The sequence below is a fragment of the Haliotis rubra genome, unplaced genomic scaffold, assembly GCF_003918875.1.
Source record: "Haliotis rubra isolate DU_JTF1 unplaced genomic scaffold, ASM391887v1 Scf850, whole genome shotgun sequence".
Taxonomy (NCBI): Eukaryota; Metazoa; Mollusca; class Gastropoda; order Lepetellida; family Haliotidae; genus Haliotis; species Haliotis rubra.
The window spans coordinates 26,988-49,970 of NW_025767580.1; the positions used below are offsets into that span (position 1 = coordinate 26,988).

A 22,983-nucleotide genomic window follows, 5' to 3' on the forward strand; every position below is an offset into this window, starting at 1 on the left:
TGCTGGACAACACTGGGGATTGGCTGTGTCGTTACAAAGTGTTCTCAGCCGAGACAATATGTCGTCTCCTGTATGCCAGGGCAACACGTGTCACACATTTCTCGTCATTGTACCTTCACTCCCGTTCTTTTCACATTGTCGGTAGTATATTTTGATCATGAAAGTATGTACGTATGTGAAGATATGTTGGGAATCAGGCGCTTCCTGGGCATAATAACAGTATTTTATCGAATAGCCTGGAACATCTTTACTCATGTTGAATACACCAGGCCACTAACAACCCGTGCATGGAGGACCCATCTTACTGATGGTGTTTGGGGTGATGTGGTAGCCTAAGGGCTAAAGCTTTCACTCGTCACGCCGAAAAGCCGGGTTTGATTCCTCAGAAGGGTACAATGTGTGAAGCCCATTCCTGGTGTTCCCCGCCGTGATATTGCTGGAATATTGCTAAGCGGAGTAAAACTAAACTCAATGGGGCAAACAGGCAGGGTGGCAAACCTTTCCATCGCAACCATGTCCACCGACATTATCAAAAGAAAGCCCAAAACAGTTGAGTTAAGCAGGTAAATACCGAGCACTCCTTCGTTTTTTATTTGTTTTTGGGGCGTACTGCAGCGATATACCATGAACCAGTATGATGATGTTCTCAGCTATATACATGACATGCAGGTGTGCCATAGAGAGACAGATGAGAGGCCGGTAGTGCCACCAAAGGGATATGCCCTTTTTCAGAACAGTGATTGTGGTCCGAATCTAATGTTAAACAGTGACGTACATGTGACTATCTGCAATCCCGCATGTCCAATGCGTGATGTCTTAATGTGAAAAGATTCTATTCTTTGGCGACGGTAACCTTGCTTGCCGTTGGTTGGTGTCGTACATTGGACCGCGTGTGGAAAGGACAATTTATTTTAAAGAAAGACTATTTTGTTGATGATGTTGAACAAGACCACGGACACCCCTTGTATGGGAGATATGGGTAAAGTGACTGACACTGTTCAGATAGCCAGTAGGATTTAATATATGTGGGTTGTTCATAAAACTATTAATTTATAATATTCGTGTGATCAAATTGTTGCGTGGATGCAAGCCTCTTAATGATATAACCCACTTTTATCATTAAGATTTAGATTTTTGTTTAAATGTTTTGAGTTTTTCGGAATTACAACATACACACACTCATACACGCACGCACGCACGAACGCACACACACGCGCGTGCACGCACATTGTCCACAGTGTCAATCCAGTCGCTCAGAAAGTATTCAACAAGACATCATTGGGGATGTGTGCAATGAATATCACCTTGGATAGCATTCACCAACTGTCACGCAGCCCAAATCCTCATTGTATACAGACCTACCGTATCGGTAGCAAACTACTTAACATGAGCTAAATTATGACATTAAAACATACATTAGAACAGTTTTGGCATACATTTCCTAATCCTTCAGTGTGTGTATTTACTTCTTGAATCCCAGGTTAATTCTTGTGTCGTGAAAACACAGCGAACATGTAAAACCTTAAAATAGAATCACCCAAACTACCATTGCAGGCCACAACAACGCAGGTATCCCAGGCATGGGAGATACATTCTAGTCCGTCGAGCCTTTCACCTTTATACACATACTAACCTGTTCGGGTTTCGCTTTCGGAAGGTATCAGTTTGAAGCAGTTACCGATTTTCCGATTGTCTACTGACCTGGATAAATAGAAATGTCCCCATTGATGCACTCGGCGAAAGGATAATTGATGTAGTAAGCACTCTGTCAAACATTCTGCATGACATCATTCATCTTGTGCAATAGCTCCGGTAATGTATTAAATGTTGGCATTCTCTTTCATTGCCATGGTTACGTGTATACTAAACACGGTTGTATCAGACCTTACTGTGAAAGGAAATCTTACTGTACACAACAAGACGCTTGGCTAGTGTACTGCCAAGGAAGTTGAGTAATCATCCACATACGCACTGATTTACCGTTAATGTGGTCAAATCTAGAACATGAACAGTTTTAGTGGCGGTACGTATTCCTATACAACTCCCATACTACATCTATCAGGCGTCAATACTTTGTTTATTCAATTTCATTTCCCTTCTATGCCATTTCTATCTAATACTATTGCTCCTTATTCAACATATCTGTTATTTCTGCCCAGTGTTATCTTTACTTATTTTCAATGACTTTGTTGCTTTTGTTTTGCTCCCATTGTTTCATCAATATTACTATGAAGTTTCTTAGCGTAATTGTGTTGTCCAGACAACTGACATTCTGCCGACATACCTTGAAATGTACGAGGGTTGTAAACACGTGATTCCTGGGAGAAGATGCCGTGATGTGGACAACGTGTCATCTTTACTGGTGACCTCTTTGAGAAGAACAATAAAATGACAAACGTTATGGATAACAACGTATTTTACTTCGTAAAACACCGCGACATCCTGCTTGACAACGGTAGGAGAATCTGTTTCAAAATATCGCACTTACGAAATAAAAGAAGGTGTCATCCATAAAGTGTGTCATTGTAACTTTGGGAGGTGGTTTAGCATTTGCTCGTCACGCTGAAGACCTGGGTTCGATTCCCCACATGGGTACAATGTGTAAAAGCCCATTTCTAATGTCCCCCGAAGTGATATTGCTGGAATATTGCTAGAAACTGCGTAAAACCCAACTCACTCACTCATTTTAACTTTGCAAATATGACATTATTAACTGTAAGTCTGTGAAGTATCACCGTCAGAATTGCTAGAAAGCTGTGACAGAACACGCACAGTTGATACCATTTAATATACCAAACCATATAAAACCGGTTAATTAACATCATTTCAAGTCTAGATCAACACTGTCCACTGTCAGCGTGCACTGAAGTTACCTGCATGATTACCAGTGCACAACCACATACTTGACCTCTTTATTCAGACTACCCGTGGAAAGGCAAGTGGATAACTGAATCAATGGTTTACCCAAATGACGTCACAACATAGATCCAATCAAAACTACCTTCACCGTGTCCTCTTAAAAGTAGGCCAAACGTATCCGGCTGGTTTCCTTGAAACGTCTTCCCTGACGACTCGGTCACATCACTTCCCGCTTTGTTGAGACGTCTACAGTGACGGTGATGGGGCGGACATTTTAACTAGTTACAGTGTCCTGAATATTTACAAGAGGATTTCCTAATTTATTTCTCTATGGGTTAATGTGGATGAACAACTGATAACGTAAGTACATCAATTAGTTTACACTTGATGTTTTACAATGAACACATTCATACTACTGCTATACTACTCAAAGTTGGCTGAGGATCACCACTCTAAAGTCAAACTGTTTTCATCTGTTTAAATAGTCAAAGTCGATATTCCGCACTGACATGATCAATAAACACAACTCCATTGTCTTGTGCCAAGAAACAACCCACCAATAATAAGTTAAATATCACATCAAAATAAGACCCAAGCAAATCACGAGAATTAATTTTTGTTAAAAACTTCCACTCGCGTGATGCCGTCACAGTCTGCCACCACCGTCTCATGCTCTGGATGGTGGCCAGTGAAGACTGTTCCAGGCTGTTCTAGATCGTGTGTACGTGTATCTCCCTCTGATTACCAAATGGACCCTTTGTGAGCGGACACATGGACTTAGGTCATTCCGTGACATCAAGTACACTGCGATGTCGCGATCAAAAACGTGTCATTAACATTGGCCAGGTTCCAAATAGGGCTTACATATCCGGATGGGCGGATGAAATCGCGGGCAATAACACGAACACACAGGATCAGTGACAGTTAAGCTGGAGGAGCTTTAGTGGATGTGTTGTAATTTCACCCCTATGTGACTCAACTCATACCCAATGGCGGGATTTCCCCTCTATATTCCATTTCTGACAACATTTAGGTTTCATCCATGTCATCCTAACAGGTAACCTGATGATACATTCGGGTTGAAATACTCACTAGGACTTGAAATACTAGTGGCTTAGAGGTGATTGCAACACACACGAATGTTACTGAAATATCTTTTCTTTCTGTCTACTTGTGGCAGCAAGATAATGATTGTGTAGTCTTCTTTTCTGATGTCCCGGGCAATGTTGACATATGGCCGATATGCAAACACAATCTCCACTCGGCTAACACCGGGGAGTAAGCCGCTGTTAAATCCTACCTCACCTGTTCTAGTCACAATATCGGTCAACCTGAGTGCTCTGGAAGTAAAGGCTGAAAAGATGAGACTGTACTGGAGAATAAAAGTAAACATACTTCATATAAGTGAAGATAAATAAAGATAAATATATTCTGAAATTTGATGATGTATCTCCATACATATTCATGAAGTCATGTCGACTTCAAGATTCAACGTGCCTGATAATTTGTATGTTTGTGTGATTGGTATGAGCATGTTACTCATACAGGTGGGTTTTTATGTGAACAGCACAAAATGATTGTCTGTGTATCAGATGGTAGTGTATGCGGGGCCACGAAGGCACGGAAACTCAGATCCTGATATTGGGTCTCAGTTGGACTTCATATTTTGTGGGTTTAATGGATGTCAGCTTTACTGTGGACAAAGACGCAAGAGATATATATAGAGAGAGAGATTCTTTATTTCCTCCAGAAATCAATCCGAAGATTATTGATACATTAATTCAATCAAACATACAACACATTAGTATTTACAAACAGGACAATGTTATTCATAGTTGACAATTGATATGTACAGAAACATTCACAAAGGGATGGCGTCACTTGTGCCTCCATTAAAATACAAACTCAAGATATTGTTTCAAATGATGGACATAGTTTGCAAAGTTTATAATGACAGCATGGTATGTGTCCCGCACTAGGGATCGTGTGAACTGTGAGCTGCACCTTGGAGAGTTGACAGCATTTCGTCGTCTTCCAACATTTCAAAATTTACATAGGTTTCAACATCAAGTAGATCAATCAGAGATGAGAAAAAGTTATTTCGGAGACCTAATAATTTTTCACAGTGTAGTATCACATGGTTGTCATAGTCATAAGCGTGCTTGTTACAAAGCAAACATTCTTTTGAGATTTTATTTCGTGATGAAAGTTTCAAACATAATTGCAAGGCTGCTCTGTGTTCAGGGTATAAGAATGCTAAGTTCAAAAGTATGTGATATGTCAGTGATGTATGAGCTCGCATGTAACGAGACAGTCCTGCATTAAGTGATACTTTGTTACGCCACATGTGTTCTTCATATTCTTGTACGTGTTTGTTTATAATTCGTCTCCACTGGTGTTTGGGGGGAAATGAACCACTGTATAAGTAAGTATTTAAGTAGTTTCTAAGGTTGTATTTGCACAAAACAGACTGGAGATCTCCACAAATAGTTGATTTTCGGGGTGTATTAGCCATGGAAGCACAGAATATGTGTTTTATGACATTGTCACAACTAGTGTTGCATAAAGAGCCAAAGAACTGGAGTTTACTTTTATCAATGTAGCCAATCATGGTCCACAATCCTAAGTTTACAATAGTGGATTCAGACGGAGATCTCTTATCTAGTCCCTGGACAGTGCGGGCAAAGTACCGCTGTGTGTTTTCTAGCAACCAAAGTTGCTGCCCTTTAATGTCAAACAATAGTCACAGCCATAAAAACTTGTTTTCAGAATCATTCTTTGCCATATCTTAACACTGGTAGCTGGATGTAGGTCAGTGTTATTTAGCCCCAAGCATTTAAGGGAATTAACACTCTGTCTTGCCTTCTGACAGGACTTTTCAATTCTAGATTTACATGTTAAATCAGACGTTAGAAGTATACCGCCGATGTGTCAATGTGTTATTCAACATTCAGGGAGTATGCCCGTTGTGAAAAATTATTATTATCGGCCATTTACCAATATATGTGGAATGTAAACACATTATGGGTTAATACATGTGCAATGACATAAAGTACATGTTGCATATATTTCTATATATTTTGATCATTACACTTTCCAGAAAGAGCTTCTGATGTCTCTGTTACTATTTTTCAGGTTACTTTACAAGGCGCGTTTACCATGAATGATGGCAGAGAATCAAGCCATCTACCAGATGGGCATCACTCCTGGCATGGAGTACATCATGGGTCCAGAAGGCAGGCAGGCCGAGCAGGAGGCTCTCCGGGAGGACAAGGATCGCTCCTACAGGGTCATCCTCAACATTGTGGGCCGGGAGAGACAGGGCAAGACCAGCCTCAGGAAGATGTTGGCATGGCAGGAGTTCAGAGAGGATGAGGAAAGCACAGTTGGCATTGATCACGAGTTGGTGGAAACTGTCGGGGTACAACCGGCATCATCCTGGTCTCAGCTGGATATCCACATGTCAAACGAGAAAGAGTTTGATGCAATCCTAGGAAAACATGTTTTAGGAAGACTAAAGGAAAAAACGTCGCGGTTCAGCATTGGAAAGGTTGTAGCACCAGTTGTGTGTTTTGCTAAAATTGCGGCTGTGACTTATCTTATCCTTGGTTTGTTTCTCTGTGCTGTCTCAATGCAAAGCTTGGAGGGATATCCCTGGGTGGGAATTGTTGTAATTGGACTTTTTGGTGCTTCTGGTCTTGCTTTTGGGATACGAGAAGGATTTGGAATTGCAGTAGGAATATTCCACCAGATCCTTCTCTGTGAGGCGCTTTTGAGATGGGATGTTGGTGGGACGGTATTCAATAATTTGAAATCCGAATTTGGTTCAACATGTGCCATTTTCATAGGATTTTTGTGTTACGGTATTGGGGAAACATGTGTGGCGTTTTCGTTTGGAATGTCACTTGGGAGTAGGTATTGTCTGCACTTTCTGTCTAGCTCAGCCACCTCACACGACTGGAGAAGACCCATCTCAGTTATTCCTGTCTCCTCGTCTTCACATGTTCATTATGGGGTGTTACGTAGGACTTGGATCTGTCAACTACAGGTCTGTGTTGTTATATGTTGTAGCTCCACTTTTAGCCATAGTAATACACGTTCTACCTGAAGACTATGCCTTTCTCTTAATGTGTGGATTAGGTACGGGGCATTTTCATGCAGTTGGGCTCTCGACAGGACAAAATACCTACTGTATCATAAACACATATATCAAAAGCATCACAGACAGTCCTAGATGTCGTCGATTTATTCGTCACTTTCTTGGAACCATTCCAGGAACATTCATGATCTATCTATTCAATTGGAAGTTATCAGTCGTCTCTTGGAATTATGTTTTAATGTCCTTGTCTGTTGTAGCGACTATTGAAATTTTGAATAACCTGGCAACAGGGACTAAAACCTGTCCTGTCAAGAATCCAAGTAAGGTTATCGAGGCGAGAGTAATAAACACTAGTCTAAAACTGGTGCTCCGTGACTTTGCGGGTCATCCACTGTACTACACCGCTCATCACCTTTACATGACTGGGCAGTGCATGTACCTTCTCGTTTTCAGTATGCTGGACGCTTCAAGAGACTTTGACTTAGCTTTTGCATATCTTCTTCAATGGCTTTACTCTATCTATGTCCACCATGATTATCCAGACATCAGAGTCTTCATTGTTGGTACTCACAGAAATGACCCATCCCTCGATCAGTCTGTGATCATGAAACTAGGCCAGCGACTAAAGGAAGCATTGCCAAGACAGTTCCACAACATAGTGGTGTGGAATGACGATGACACTCCTCTATTCCCTGTGGAGAATTCAGTAAGAAATGATAAAGATAGCGATCACTTGAATCTGAGGAGGAGAATATTGAGGGAAGTAAGATACATTAACGTTAAGAAATACCCAATAAAGTACATCTACTTCTTCAAACTCATAGAGAAATTTCGCAAGGATGGGATATGTATAAAAAAATATGAAGACGTTTATGACATATGTAAAGAAAATGATTGTCTTATTGAATCGGAAGAAGATTTTGAAGAACTACTAAAGTTCTTCTCAAATACAGGAGAAATACTTTACATTTCAAAAGACAACATCCTGCGTGAGTTCATCATATTCAATCCTCACACCATTGTGAAGATCTTAAGTCAGCTGATAACTGTGCCGAAAATGTCTCAGCGTGAAAGGCACATACTTGAGGATTGGGAATGTTTAGAAACATTCGGTATATGTACCGAGAGGCTCTTCAGAGAAAATATACTAGGCTCATATCAAACTATAGATGTCTTTGGGGGGATTGAGAAAGCAGCATATTTGTTAGAAAGTTTCAATCTACTTTGCAAGATACAAACAAAACCAAGTCAGACGATGCGAGATCGGCTGTATCTCATTCCAGCGTTGCTACCGGAGGCACTTCCTTTGCCAGATAACTACTGGCCCGATACAAGCAACGATCACATATTTTTTGTCCAGTGTGTGCCTGCTCTTCCACTCCCGGCATTCCTTCGCCTTGTTTGCAAATGTGCCGCATTTGATGACAGTATTATATCAGACGATCAAAGCATAGTCCTTAACGCGTGTCAGACAAAAGCACTCTTTTCTTACAGGGACAAGTTCAGCTATAAACTGGAGATGCTAGATTCTAGTACTCCAAAATATCGAGACGAATCTCCTGAAGCTACGTGTGAGAACACGTCTTCAAGCTTTGATGCTGAATCTGTGCCAACACCTGACAAGCAGTTCCTCAGAATCGTTATACGTTGTGAGATTGGTGTTGATTATATTCAAATGGTAAATCTTCTCTGGGAGCAATTAAACCGAATTGTGAAAAGAGACTTTGCCAAATGTAAGCTGAAACTCGGGGTTGAGTGTCCATGCGAACCACCTCACCAGGATATGAAACACCAGGTAGGTTAGGCTGCATTGCATGTTTCATAATACTATCGTTTAATTCTAATGTGGATAACTGGAATTATTGAATTATTTAACGTTCTTGTTACTGGTCAATACGTCATCGTTTTTGTTGGTTACCACGCCATAATGAAATTTCTGGTAACACGGTGGCTGGTGCTACAGCTAAAGCAGCACTCAACAAATAGATATAATACGGCGAAGTAAACCAAATAAACAAAACGAAATTACGCCAACTATTGGTTACACCTCATTGGGCTGTCAGCCCAGGTTGGAAAAGGTCATTTATGCGACGATGTCGATTATAAACACGAATACTTATTAAAGGGTGAGGATCCTCCATTTTGTATCCCCTGTGATGAAAGAATCTCGATCAAGCATGTTCTGCTTGACTTTTCCATCACAAGGGATAAATAGTTCAATGTGAAAACAGCCAAGGATCTTTTAGTAATGTCAGTTTTCGTGTAAGCATCAATTTGTTTTATAGAAATAGAATTGTTTGAAAGGTTTTGATAATTATTTTTTTTGTAAATAAATAAGCACAATCGCCCAGTGATGGTGTAAATCTAGCTAGGCTTCATGCTGGAACGTCCTGTAATCCCCATGGTCCGTTGTATCTACCTTCAGTTATTGGCGATCTATACCGTTTTCATATTGTTTTGTCTTCAGTGGTAGATAGTTTTACATTTACATGCCAGTTTTACATCTATATCTGTGACATTCTAGTTGTTTAAACTGCCCTTCGTCGACAGGATTTATTATGTAAGTGTATGTCATGAATGTATACATATGCCTGAAACAATGCCGTGGTGACTACAGATATTAACTCACTCGCTCACTGCTGTGGGCATATCAGCATTTGTATTTACTGTCATATGTATGTATGCCAAGTTGAAGAATATTGATGGTTTACATTCATTAAATGACAATAGACTTATACAGTGGTACAGTTTTGACAGAAACAGTATTGTTTATATTTGTGATTTATATTTACATGTGTGCGAAGTTGGATATTGACAATTATCGCATATCTATTACAGACAAGCTTTCATATCCTGCCACTTGGAGACGATGACGATCACGATGGAGACACTGACTGTGTCAGGGCAAAACACTATTGGTGCCGTGGTAGAAAGGTGGCTGTCAGAAACGGAAAGGTAACAGTCAGAAACATCAGATGGGAAATATGTCTGTAGTGAAACTATCTTCTACTTCCGGTGAATTGAAATACGTATCCGCATACATACTAGGCACATAAAGAAACTGTGCATACAAAAATTTAAAATCTAAATTTATCAAACCTGTGTAGACACATAAGGATTTAAACTCAAGATTAGTGACATGTATCCAACATGCATGCACGTGCCATGTTCCGTGACGTTAGTGGGTTCGTCCTTGAGACGTGCAATACGTTGTTGCACGTGCATTCCGGGAAAGAGAAACAGAGCAAATGAATGCCACACAATACTGTCACTTTGAAAGCTCAACCCCTGCCCATGCGATCGTTCAAAAAATTAAACGGCTATTGCAACGCATAGCATGCCAAGGCTCACGTCTGCACAACGTCATGAGGCCATTGGGATGGTCCGTGAGGGAATGTCTCAACGACAAGTGGCTGCACATTTCCACTGCCACCGGACCACCATTTCTGCACTGGCGAGACGCTACCAGAACACAAATGACGTCATCGATCGGCCACGTTCTGGACGTCCACGTGTAACAACGCCAAGACAGGACAGATGGATAAGGGTGACCCATCTTCGCCACAGGTTTCAGACTGCAGTGATGACTGCCCGAACCATCCCAGGACTTCGTCGTATCCACCCCAACACAGTTCGACAACATTTACGTCATCACGGGATCAGACCACGACGTCCCGCCATACGGCCTATCCTGTTTTTACAGATGAGTCCAGGTTTAACATTTCCCGTAGTGATGGACGTCAACGTGCCTATAGACGCGTGGGAGAACGTTATGCACAGGCCTGTGTCTTGGAGAGGAATCGCTTTGGTGGTGGTTCCGTGATGATTTGGGGTGGAATAACAGAACGCCAAAGAACTCCTTTGGTTATTGTTCAGGGCAACTCAACTGGTGTGGGCTACAGGGATCAGACTCTTCGACCTGTGGCAATTCCTTTTCTGCAACGTCATGGCCCTGGGTTAACCTTCCAACAGGACAATGCCCGCCCTCATACGGCAAGGGTTGCTATGGATTTCGTGCAACACCACAACGCTGACTTACTGCCTTGGCCTGCAAATTCACCGGATCTCTCCCCGATAGAGCATGTTAGGGACGAGATGGATCGACGTCTACGCCGTCTTCCTCATCCGCCAGATAACGTCCTTGACCTTGCAACAGAACTTGAGAGAATCTGGCGTGACATCCCACAAGCCTTCCTTGCACGTTTGATAGGCTCTATGCGTCGTCGACGCACTGGTGTTCTCAATGCCGATGCTGGACATACCCGTTATTGAGCTTGTGACATGGTCGCTTGACCCCTGTCCCGCTTGTGGACTCGTGACGTCATTGTGATTGGCTTTTCAATTGAAATTCTCCCGACTTGTTATGGTCTCATCATCCTCTTCATTAAAGTTTATATGTACCTTTGGCATTGTCATCGTACTTATCAACTGGGATAATACTTTGACAATGCATAGTTTCTTTATGTGGCTAGTATATATCAAATACTGTAGTGATGAGAGCTAACTTGTTGTTTCGCGTTTAGAATAGGAAACTGATTAGATATTCACCTATATCATATACATTAGCTATTGATTAGCATACGCTTTACGCTCATTGACTGTAGGCATCACTTGTGCTCCGGCAAGAGCGGCAAGTGTTTCCTCCTGGAGGCTGCAGCATGACGACACGACTGAGTGACCTCCCATATGTTGTGACGGGACGGGTGTGTGACTACCTCAATATTCCCAGTGCCCTGGGTAAGGACTGGCGATACCTGGCAGGTAAGAATATCTTTTTTTGACATTGTCATCCACCATTGCGATCTAACTGAATTCAGATAGGCAATTTTCTAATGGCCACAGTTGCCCTTTCAGCCCCTAAAGAATATGACAACATGAAACATATTTGTCCGGACAAGCGAATTTACGGATAACAGAATCCCTTGCCAGTTACTTTCTCCACCCACATTCAAATTAAATCATCGTAAATATGGTTTTAGAATTATGTGAGTTGTATTTCGTGTTCTGCTGGACATTGTGGAAATTATAGTCCAGGATCCAGCATTTTATTTGCAGCGTTTACTATACATGTTTAAAATGATAAGGACTGATATTGTACGAAGTGTCGAACACTTTGATCTGTCAGTTTAATCACGCACCACTGCAAGAGATCGCCCGCTGTGTTGTCTGTCCTGTGGGAAGACGTTATTTTGGCGCGGAGGGTGAGCTGCCTAAGGCGCCAGGCTAGTGATCCAGCGAGGTCTAGGTGTCGGGATCGAGCCCACCTGTGACCGGGTGTAAAAACCTTGCAGTCAACTTTGTGTGCAGACTCTTTCAGTGATGCACAACCCCTAGTGTACAATACACAACCCTGTGCCCACGAATCCGTTGGTATATGACCAGATGGTGGCCACATGAATACATGCAAACACCTACAAAAAAAAGGACAGCAACGTGCAGTGAACTTGGACAAAGCACTGTGAATATGTGTCCCAGTCCACCCAGCTGTGAATGGGTACCTCGTTCGGATGAGAAAGCCACAATAACTCGGTGCGCCTAGTGGCTGCAAAAGTTGCATACACAGGAACCCGTTATCGCCATGTAGGTTATAACATAGACTATATACGCCCATCATATATATAAATAGAATTCTCTATTTATCATCCAAAACTGTGTTCAACAGGAGATATTGTGTAAGATCATATGATATCTCCTAGGAGATATCGTTTTGACAGTAGATTTGAACAATGCCCTGACAATGCTATGACGTCATCAACTTGATGACGTCACAATGCTATGACATCGCTGCACTGTAAGTCTAATGGTAGTTCAGTGTTGAGAGACGTACATTTTTCATTGAAAACTAATGAAGAATGATTTTTGATGATAAATACAATCTAACCCTCGTGTCTACTGATATCAATTATATCAACACTCGTTGATAATGGTTAAAATATCCTCGGCAAGCCTCGGATATTTGCAACTTTATAAACTCGTGTTGATATAATTGATATCAGTAGACACTTGGGTGAGATTCTCTATTTATATATATGAGGGGCATGTAGATCTATGGTCCATGTATAACCTACATGGCGATAACGGGTTCCTGTGGTTGCATAGTCCCCAGGGAGTTGAGATTCATAATGCGATGTGCCGTTGAGATTGAAATCCAATGACCGAGGGAAAAATACCAGCGCCTTGAGCATGCACTAGATGCCTGGATATGTGCGCTATATAAATATCCTATAATAATAGTCAAAATACCATAAATGTTGCTTCAGACACCAACGTGTCAAATATAGGTTTTATATGCGTCCATTCTCTGTCACCTAACATTCATGTAGATGCCATGGTTATGGTTAATGCAGATAACGGGGAGTTCGTGCTATTTCACACGATTTCGCCGAACTTAAACGTAAGCAATATTGAATGTAAATGGTAAGAGAATTAATAAAATAGATTACAAACTTAAGTCATTTATGTGTGTAGATATGTGTACATAAATACGTATTTCCTTTGTGTTAGGAATGCTTGGAAAGACGTCACACGATGTTGAGCTGATCACATTTCGCTGCCCCAGAGACCCATGTGGGGCTCTTCTTAACGACTGGATCTCAACACATCCTAGATCTACTGTTGCCGACCTGGTCATCAAACTGAAGGACATGGAGCGTTTGGATGTCATCAGCGTCCTGGGCGTAGACTGGGAGAACATGTAACGGTAATCTACGGACGAAGGAAGGACATGGGCCGGGTCCTGCATTGTCTTCAGTTAGAATTATGTCACGGTGATCTTCAGACCAAGATCGCGATTGAACTCAATCAGTAGAAGATCAGGGACGAACTGGATCCCCATACACAAAGCTTTCGTAACGTTACGACCTGTCGTAACTCTACAGTTTATCATAGGCTTGCGAATGTCGTAACGTTTTGTGAATCGGGACCCTGGCACAACCCACTACAACGTGCTATGACATCAGTGACATGGGGCATCATGGTTTCAAGAGAATGCATGGTTTATCGCTCACTGTCATCTCAATTCTCACAGTTACAATACACGTACCCTCAGTTATATTGGCGGTCCATGTGGCCAGGAGACTGTTGTGAGCTACGATGATTGAGGATAACAGATCATTGACAGCATTAGCAACAAGCACTGGGGTATCACGTGCATGCAACGTTTGGACATGCAATAATTGCAAGTGTTATATGTGCAAGACTTAAACATCCGGTGATATTTATTCACAGTATATTTAAAAGGAAGAGGTGTCTACCATAATTTTGTAATATTTTTTACTCTGTTTACCAATAAATATTTGGTTATAAGATTCAGTTCGTTTTCGTTGGTGAGTTAGTTAATACAGGAAGTATTCCCGCACAGGCCTCAAGTAGGTAATAGTGCCCCGCCAAGCCAGTGGTAGATATCGGAACCCCTTATCCCGGCCTAGTGAGGATGGTTCATTCTCGGCCAGGACATGCGGTAACACCTACCCAGTCGTCTTATTAGACATTCACAGAAGACACAGTTATATCAAGCTTTAATTACCCTTTAACATGTCATTAAAACTCCCTTACGCAGATAGACATTACCAGAGAGTAAATAGCCCTGCAATGTGTCGTGCTGTTCTTAGTTACTCGTAATATCAGTAAAGGTGCAACAACCTGGTTCCTTACCATTTGAACACTTAGGAACGCATTTATAGGCATCACAATGAAGGTCAAATCAACGTTCCGAACGAGTAGATTTGAATGATTACATTAGCTAACACATTCAGAATTGTATGTATCATATGATGTTCATTGCACTCAATAGTTCATGAAGGGTTTGATACAACCAGGGGTCGTATTTTCAGACAAATGAAGTAATGAAAAAAATCATCGTTTATTTGTGGTAAAACTTACAAGTCATATTTATCAATAGACTTTACTATTAAGACTCCCCTTGCCCGAGTTCATCAACAAGAGAAACAAAATGGCTGCCAGACGTAGTCCAAGAATATTTAATGAACAAAGAGACGTTTTACATCCATTGACAATGAACTTATACAGTGGTACAAATTTGACAGAAACAGTATTATCAATATATGTGACTTATAGCTAAATTTACTCGAGCAGGAACTAAGATGCACCTTGAGCTTCATTACCTAGGTGATTGTCTTTTTGGCCATTCACGATATACACACGAATACTTTGTATCAACCTTCAGTTATTGTTGATCTATGGACAGTTTTCATATTGCTTTGTCCTCAGTAGTAAATACATGTAGTTTCAGATTTACATGCCAGTTTTACATCTATATCTGTGACATTCTAGTCCTTTGTCGACTGGTTTTTATTATTATGTCATGACATGTTTAGTCACGATATGGCTTAAAGACTGCCGAGGTGACCAAAGATCTTCACTCATTCGCTCGCTGCTATGGGCATATCAGCATTTGCATTTACGTGTGTGTGTGTGTGTGTGCGTGTGCGCGTGCGTGCGCGTGCGTATGTATGTATGTATGCCAAGTTGAAGAATATTGACGTTTCACATTCATTTGATGACAATTAACTTAAACAGTGGTACAAATTTGACAGTATTTAGTGCAGGGGCTTATGTAGCACATATGCTTTCCGTGAAAAGTGCATGTTAAGTTTTTGGAACCACTGATAATTGTAATCAGTATTGCATATGGATTCGGAAAAAAACATGGTTCCATTTTTTTCGGATGATTATAAGTGTCATTCTGGGGTAACTGAACATCGGTACCCATAATCGAGCTGCAACACCAATGTGAGAAAAACATATGTTTATAAACCTAGCACAACATAGGCATGTAGTATGTCAAAATATACCTTGTGATGGGTGTTTTACAACTACAATTATATATCATGAATCTCAGTAATATATGTATGCATAATAATCACTATGATCATAATAATTACCTCTGCCAAAACCGAAGGTTTGTAGCAAAGGGTATGTATTCGTTGCTGTTTGTAAAGCAACTTTACTCAAAAACTACTCGATGGATTTCAATGAAACATACTGGATCTCTTGGGTATGTCCCCAGGGCAAATCAGTTAGATGTTGAAGAAAGTACACTCTTCAAAAAAGAAACGCAAAGGCAAAATATCATTGAAAAATTTGGTCTTATTCAATTATATGTAAATCAACGAAAATAAACGGTACAGCATTGAAATTATGTAGAGCAATACATTGGTATCTCGTGCAAATTTCACAAGAATGACAGTCAACAGAGTCACTACTGCTGTCCACGAGGTGGGGTTGACATTACTGCCTTGTATGGCCACCTCTTACTGCTAGAACTGCATGGCACCTCCTTGACACAGATCGAATCAGTTGTGGATGTTTCGTTGTGGAATCATTCTCCATTCCTCCTGATGCTGAACAACTGTTGAAGGGTCATTTGCGGATTACGACGTTGATTTACACGTTTATCGATCTGATCCCACAGATAATCAATTGGTTTCAGATCCGGGGATCTGGAGGGCCAGGGGAGAACACTTGTGTTGTTATTGGCCAGGTAGTTCACTGTAACACGTGCTGTGTGATGTCTGGTGTTGTCATGTTGTTACAGCTCCCTCTGGCGGTCGACAAGGCGATCCATGTGAGGACAGAGAATCTGGTCGATATATCGAGCGGCCGTTAGACTGCCTTGGACGAGCACCATTTCCGATCTGCAGGTGTATGAGATGGCTGCCCACACTATGACACCATCTCAACCAAATCTGTCCACTTGCCTGATGCAGTTGGGTGCAAAACGTCCATTGCGTGCTCTGTAGACACATTGTCTTCCGTCACGTCGCTTGAGGGGATACCACTCTCTGAACCATATAATGTGCCTCAGTTTCCATGGTTGCACAGTGTTACACCACCTGACTCGCGGACGTTGATGTCATCGTGTCAGAGAGGGTGCAACTTTTGGACGTCTGGCACCCAATACCTGCCTCTCGGAGACGGTTCCTGATTGTCTGGTTGGACATTCTCCGGGCTCCAACCCGTTCTTGTGCTGTGTTCCGGGCGGAACGATGGCAGTCACGTAGGTGGGTTACCCGAATGTACCGATCTTGGGCTGGTGTGGTGACTCGCGGTCTTCCTGGTCGTGGATGATCACTTGTCGAATTGGAATGCACAAAAAGATCCCACAAACGAGATGGATTGGATTTGAATGAATCTTGGTAGTTATGTTAGGTATGACACAAGGGTTATTTGCGTACGGTTTGGTAAAAGTACATTAAAGTACAAGTACACATTAATACTTTAAAAATGTAATAGTGAAAGGAGATTGCTGTGCAAGGCGGAGGCATGTTGTTCTCTAACGCGGGCCCTTCTAGTTTCCAAATTAAGAAAAAATATGCGTAGAAGTCATGCTTGTGTCTGTGTGTCAAATAGTTTCGAAGCTTGGATTTCAACAGCATATTTTGTTTTTGCAGGTTAATGACGGATTGATGACAATGCAAGTTACTTAACAATGCTAAATCCTTGGGGAAGTTAAAATAAATATACTAGTACACATTATATATTGCACTTGCATACCCAACTTGTATTATGTAGTTATCCGTTCACTATGATATAATTTGTCACTCCAGTATTAATACATTCAGTTTATATTGACTGCAGGTTTGGCTTTATGTCATTTGTCATTTAATTAAACACACACGAGTGACTGTACTGGTAGGCCTGATTTGACACTTGTGCATGCATGACTATATGATAGCACTTTTATTACTACATAAGTGTGTCATGGTAGTATGTATACTGAACAGCAAAAGTAACGCAAGTCTGGCTTTTGTCAAGTTTTTTAATAGAAAACAACCAAAATCATGTCTAATCATTTATTCTATAGAAAACACTGTCAATTTAACAGTTGAAAGTTGCTGTTGACATTGAATTGCAATACGTTCAAATTGATCACAGTCCGTCAAATGGAGATAACCCTGAACGCGAAAAGTGACAGTCTCTTTAGTAGCGCGTAAAGCCACCTTGACCTCGCACACAGGCTGTGCAACGTGGCCTCATTGAGTTCACTAGAGTCTGAAAGACTGCCTGAGGCAACTGGTTCCGCTCAAACACCAATCTGTATTCCAATTGTGCAAGTGTGAGTGGCTGTCTACCTGCCCCAATCCTCTGTCCAGTTTCGTCCCAGAATGTTCAAAGGGAGCCATATCCGGGAAAGAGACGGCCATGGAAAAATGTTAACGCTGTTCTGAGCCAGATGATCCATCAACATCCTTGCTGGCGTTGTTGACGTGTCAAAACTGGCCCCACATATGGCCGTCGGCAGTGGATTCCGGCAGCCCGAAGACGACGCCTAATCGTATCGCTGGACACTGCTCCACTTGACCCAAGAACTAAGGCTGCTGTTACTGTTGCTGCTTGAGTTCGGTTCTTTAGATGAGTGACCCGGATGAACCGATCTTGCGTATGAGTTGTCACTCGTTGCCGTCCGGTACGGGGACGATCAGCAGCAACTCCGATTTGCTGATGACGTTGAGCAAGTCGCGTAATGTGGTAAGATGACAGCCCAATTGCCTAGCTACAGCGGTTGCAGAGCTACCTCCGTGCAACTTTCCAATGGCCACTCCCCTCTGCTCAGTCGTTAGTCTAGGCATCGTTTGTGTGGCGTTTACACCTCCTAGCGTCAATACTGAACTGTTGTTTGACACAAACCTTTATAAAGAATACCTCAGAGTGAAATGCATGCTTTCGATCCAGAACCGTGTACGTACGTGCTAAAATTATGGTTTTGCTGCACTGTTGGTGTGTTTGTGCGAATGGTTCGTATGGACGTCAAATTGCATGACATCATCTCATCTGGGATCATTACGTCACTTTACCATGAACGTTCCATAAACATGAACGCTTACCTTCATGAGATTTCATTTTTTCGAAACTTGCGTTTCTTTTGCTGTTCAGTATATTATGAAATGGGAGAATATATTAATTGAACAAATGGTTTCCATTAATGTAGGCCAATACTTACAATGTTGGTGTCCTTTGAAGGAAAGACAATATTTGATTAATTCATATGATTATGTTATATTTATGTCACCAAATTGAAATTAGAAGCATATTATGTGGTTATCTCTATATCATGCATCATAAGCTGCCTTTGGATATGCTACATGACTATGTTGGCATAAGTTTAGGAAAATATGTTTGTCTCGAAATGATGCAATTTTTGGGAACTCATTTTCAATTACCCCACAATGTATGACACTTATAGCAAACAGAAAAAATGGAACCATGTATTTTTTTCTGAATCCATACACAATAGTGATTACAATTAGTATTGGTTCCAACAATTAACATGTAATTCCCACGGAATTACACAAGCCCCTGCACTAATTGTGTATATTTGTGACGTATGGTTAAATTTGCTCGAGCAGGAACTAAGATGCACCTTGACCTTCGTTACCTAGGTGATTGTCACTTTGCGATATCTTGCTACTGGCGAATTTCAGATGAATAATGGGGATGACCATAGTCTGAGATCCCACCATCTCAGGAATTACGAACACTTGATTCACTCACAATTCACAGTATTGTCCGCAGATTTGTCACCTTCCCCGTGCAAGCCCAGGTAATAGACGACGTATGTTGTGACCTTAAATGTAGAATGGGCTTAAGTGTAGAATAATCATGAATATTCATCAGTGGGCGGAGCGTATCAACGTGCATGTTTAAGACCCATGCAGCCGTCTGTAAACACAGATAAAGCGCGGCGCTTCCCTTTTTTAGTATTGAAATATTTTGCAGTTGGTTCGAATTACATCTTGAATTAGCATGAAATAAGAATGTCAATAGTCTTCAACTTATCGGCACTTGCTAAATAGCACTTGGCTTCAAAATCATATGTAGCTCTGGACATGCTTTAATTTGAAACACCTCTCTCTTCTTACTCGTAGCGACCGCCTCTGTGGTGTAGTGGTTAGAGCGTCCGCCCGGAGAGCGGAAGGTCGTGGGTTCTATCCCCGACCGCGTCATACCAAAAGACGTTAAAATATCGTGCCCCAAGAACCACGTTGTTCTAACTCCAGAAAAACACTTTTCGAGTTATAGGCATTTGAAAGTTTGAACCTTACTATATTTTATGATTGTCCATGTATTCAGATAATATTTCGCATGGATATACTTACATGATTCTTTCATATGTTTAAGAAAACGCAAATATTTTCCGAAAAATCACTTTTTTTGTTTGGAGTTAGAACAAATATGTTAAAAGTTTTCAAAAAGTTGTAGTTCCACCTTGTTCTAAGCGCCATCATTTAGTGTATGGTTGGGTTTAAATTTGTATTTCGTAGTGATCGTCAAATGTAATTACTCAATGAAAGGACTCATTGAGATTAGAAACAAATCTTTTTATTAGGAACATCTTTTTGCAACAAAAACAAACCAAAATCACAAACATTACAACGCTTTGGATCTGAGAAAATGATTCAAGGAACACCCTTGCAAAAATTGCTTTCCCATCAAAATCACATCATAAACGCAAACTTTGAAAGATACAATGACTTTTTCCGTATTAGTTTCTGAAGAGGAGCACCAACTGTAACAATAGACAGTGCTTTTATACCCAACTAAAAGAAAATACCCCCTCTGCAAAACATTCAGCATTAACAGTTCAATGCACACCACACGTGCACTGCAGTGGATAATTTGAATAGCTTCTTGTTTATAATCATAACAAACATAACTGAAATAATGGACATACCATCCTGTTGCTTTCATTTTTACATCAGCCTAACTCAGCAATAAACTTAATATGTCTTAAAAGGACACTCCATTAGGATCTCACGATCAGAAACTGTTGCAAAATCAAAGTTCAAGATAGAAGTCCCGCCATGAACTTTTTGTCAGCTGGAGACATGAACTTCATCATTGCTTTTACATCATCAATCTTTTCTTTGGTGAGTTCTGGTTTCTTTGTGATAGTTTTAGTTTTAGGCCACTCAATGGATAAAGGACTCTGCGCTGACAAACGAAGTGCATTGTTTCTGGACGGATGCTGACTGTACTCCATGATTCTGTGAATGAAGTCTTGAATTCCAGGCTGTAGAGGTCATCCTTCCTGATCATTATTGACTTCACTTTGGTGAAGGGCACTTGTTTCATATTCGTGAGTTTAGCTGTTTCCATGTATTTCTTAAACTGGTTCTCCTCATTTGAATGATGTGCATCGGTGCTTTACTCCAAGCTCTTTTCACGGCTTTTAAGACTCCTACTGGACTGAAGATTTCATGATTGCTCATCTGCTTCTCAATGCGACTGTGGATACTATCGACTTTCTGAATAGAAGAATGACCTGGTTCACAATATTTATGTTCTATTGACTCAACAGAATGACGAAGCATAAAGTCCTTCAAAGCAAAAACCATACCAGAATTTTTGTTCTGTGCAACACAAGAATCCGACCACAGCACGAGACGTTTTGGGCAATGCTCATCATAAATCTTTTCCAAAATTGCAATCAAGGAACTTGCCAGTTCATTGGCACCCCTCCCAGCTTGCTTCTCGTTCCATATTGCACAATAAGCAGATGAATCAAGAGAACAGTGTGCTGTCAGATTATATACACCGATTTTACGTCTGTAGAAGAAACTAGATATGTTTGCTCTGGGACAGGATATCACATTCTCCAGATCAAAGCAAACCACAGCTTCTGTGCTCTGTCGACCCCTGTCTCGCTCTGCTTTTGTTGCTACCTGTGATGCCAGGTGACGTTCATGTCTTGAACAGAGTTCCTCATCGAGCTGGTTGAACTCCTCTTTGATCCTGTACTCTTCACATATATCGCATCTATCCTTTTGGGGTGTAAGGAATGCCAAATTAAACTCACTGTTGAAAATGGTGCGGTAAATGTTTTCTTTGACAGGTAGCCGATTGTTTTGTTCACATTGTTCAAGGTAAAGTCTGTACATTTTGGTTATAGAAAGTCCTTGTTCCAGATACTCCCTTTGTGTTTTGGCCCTGCAGTAGTGGGATTCGACCCTAGGAAAAGAGTTAATGTGTGACCGGACAAACGTTTTCTGTTCAAATGGCACTCGGTCTTTAGTCGACTTCCTCTCATGTCAGTCTGCTTTGGATTGGTGGTAGTCAGATCATGTTTGACTTCAAAATAGTATGAAACTCTTCTCTGAGAAATGTTGAGTGTGGACAGATAGTATTCCTTGCAGACACGGATTCTACTTTCATTGATGTTGAAGAAATATCCAAAAGAAAAGGTTCTTCTGCTTTGGCCTCTAGTTCGCTGTCTTTTCTTTTCCATCCTGTCTACAGTTTTATTGTAGAAGTGATTTTTCTCATCATCTGATAAGGACCAAAATGAATTGAATACTTGTTGTCTTTCAACAGTAGAAATTTTTCTTCCACATTTAAATTTACAAGTCCCAATACAGTCCTTGAGAGTGTTTTGATCTTTCGTTCTGGAACACTTTTCCCCTCGCACTTGTGTAGCTCTGGCCAGACTGTCGTTTCTTTTTCTTTGATTTTTCGTCCATTCACCTGGGTGACGTTTCTTTTCCTACTTCTACAAGAACTGTCCTCATCTTCTGTGATCTGTTCCTGAGAGTCCTGAGAGTCCTGTGAGTCAAGCGTGAACTCGTCCATCTCAGCTTTGTTCACATTTTGGGTAAGGGTGGCAATATCAGCAGCAGCACCAGAAGATACTTCCACTACAGACGAGACGTCAAGATGATCTTGCTCCAGTCGGATAATTGGTTCCACTTCATGAATTTCCTGCGAATCTGTTGAATCATCAGGAACAGTTGAGGTGACCATCATCAGCACATCGGTTAAGTTGTAAGTATCAGCCATTATTAGACTTTCTTAATACATAACACAAAAGGTGCAGTCAACAAATCGATCAACAATGAGATGTGTAAAGTCAACCAATTGGACGGTGTTTTCAAGAGTCAAGTCAAAGAACAGCAGGTTCGGATGGGCAACCTCAAGGAAGTCGAAGCAACTTGTAAGATCAAATGTAATACCAAAAGCTTCCAGACAACAGCAGTTATTAGTGTACTCAAAAATGTCTTTCAGCTTTT

General features: G+C 41.1%; 1 protein-coding gene across 3 annotated transcripts; it reads left to right on the forward strand.

Annotated features, from left to right (window-relative positions):
* The first annotated feature begins 2,959 nt into the window (after nucleotides 1-2,959).
* Nucleotides 2,960-14,263, forward strand: LOC124262732. Of its 3 annotated transcripts, XM_046697277.1 has the most exons (6): nucleotides 3,002-3,219; nucleotides 5,995-6,409; nucleotides 8,453-8,753; nucleotides 9,797-9,913; nucleotides 11,563-11,719; nucleotides 13,463-14,263. In XM_046697277.1, the coding sequence occupies exons 3-6, from the start codon at nucleotides 8,478-8,480 to the stop codon at nucleotides 13,654-13,656; spliced, it is 744 nt and encodes a 247-aa protein (XP_046553233.1). In that variant the 5' UTR covers nucleotides 3,002-3,219; nucleotides 5,995-6,409; nucleotides 8,453-8,477; the 3' UTR covers nucleotides 13,657-14,263. The 3 variants fall into 3 exon arrangements, with proteins under 3 accessions (XP_046553235.1, XP_046553232.1, XP_046553233.1); XM_046697276.1 differs by having other exon boundaries at nucleotides 2,976-3,219; nucleotides 5,995-8,753; XM_046697279.1 differs by lacking the exons at nucleotides 9,797-9,913; nucleotides 11,563-11,719; nucleotides 13,463-14,263 and having other exon boundaries at nucleotides 2,960-3,219; nucleotides 8,453-8,539.
* The last annotated feature ends 8,720 nt before the right edge of the window (nucleotides 14,264-22,983 follow it).

Bases quoted from the DNA above. Each gene is read 5' to 3' on its own strand.
- LOC124262732 (XM_046697276.1), top strand. From the start codon at position 6,861: ATGTTCATTATGGGGTGTTACGTAGGACTTGGATCTGTCAACTACAGG. The intron at 8,754-9,796 runs GTAGGTTAGGCT...TATCTATTACAG, and splicing joins ACCAGGATATGAAACACCAG to ACAAGCTTTCATATCCTGCC. The intron at 9,914-11,562 runs GTAACAGTCAGA...CATTGACTGTAG, and splicing joins TGGCTGTCAGAAACGGAAAG to GCATCACTTGTGCTCCGGCA.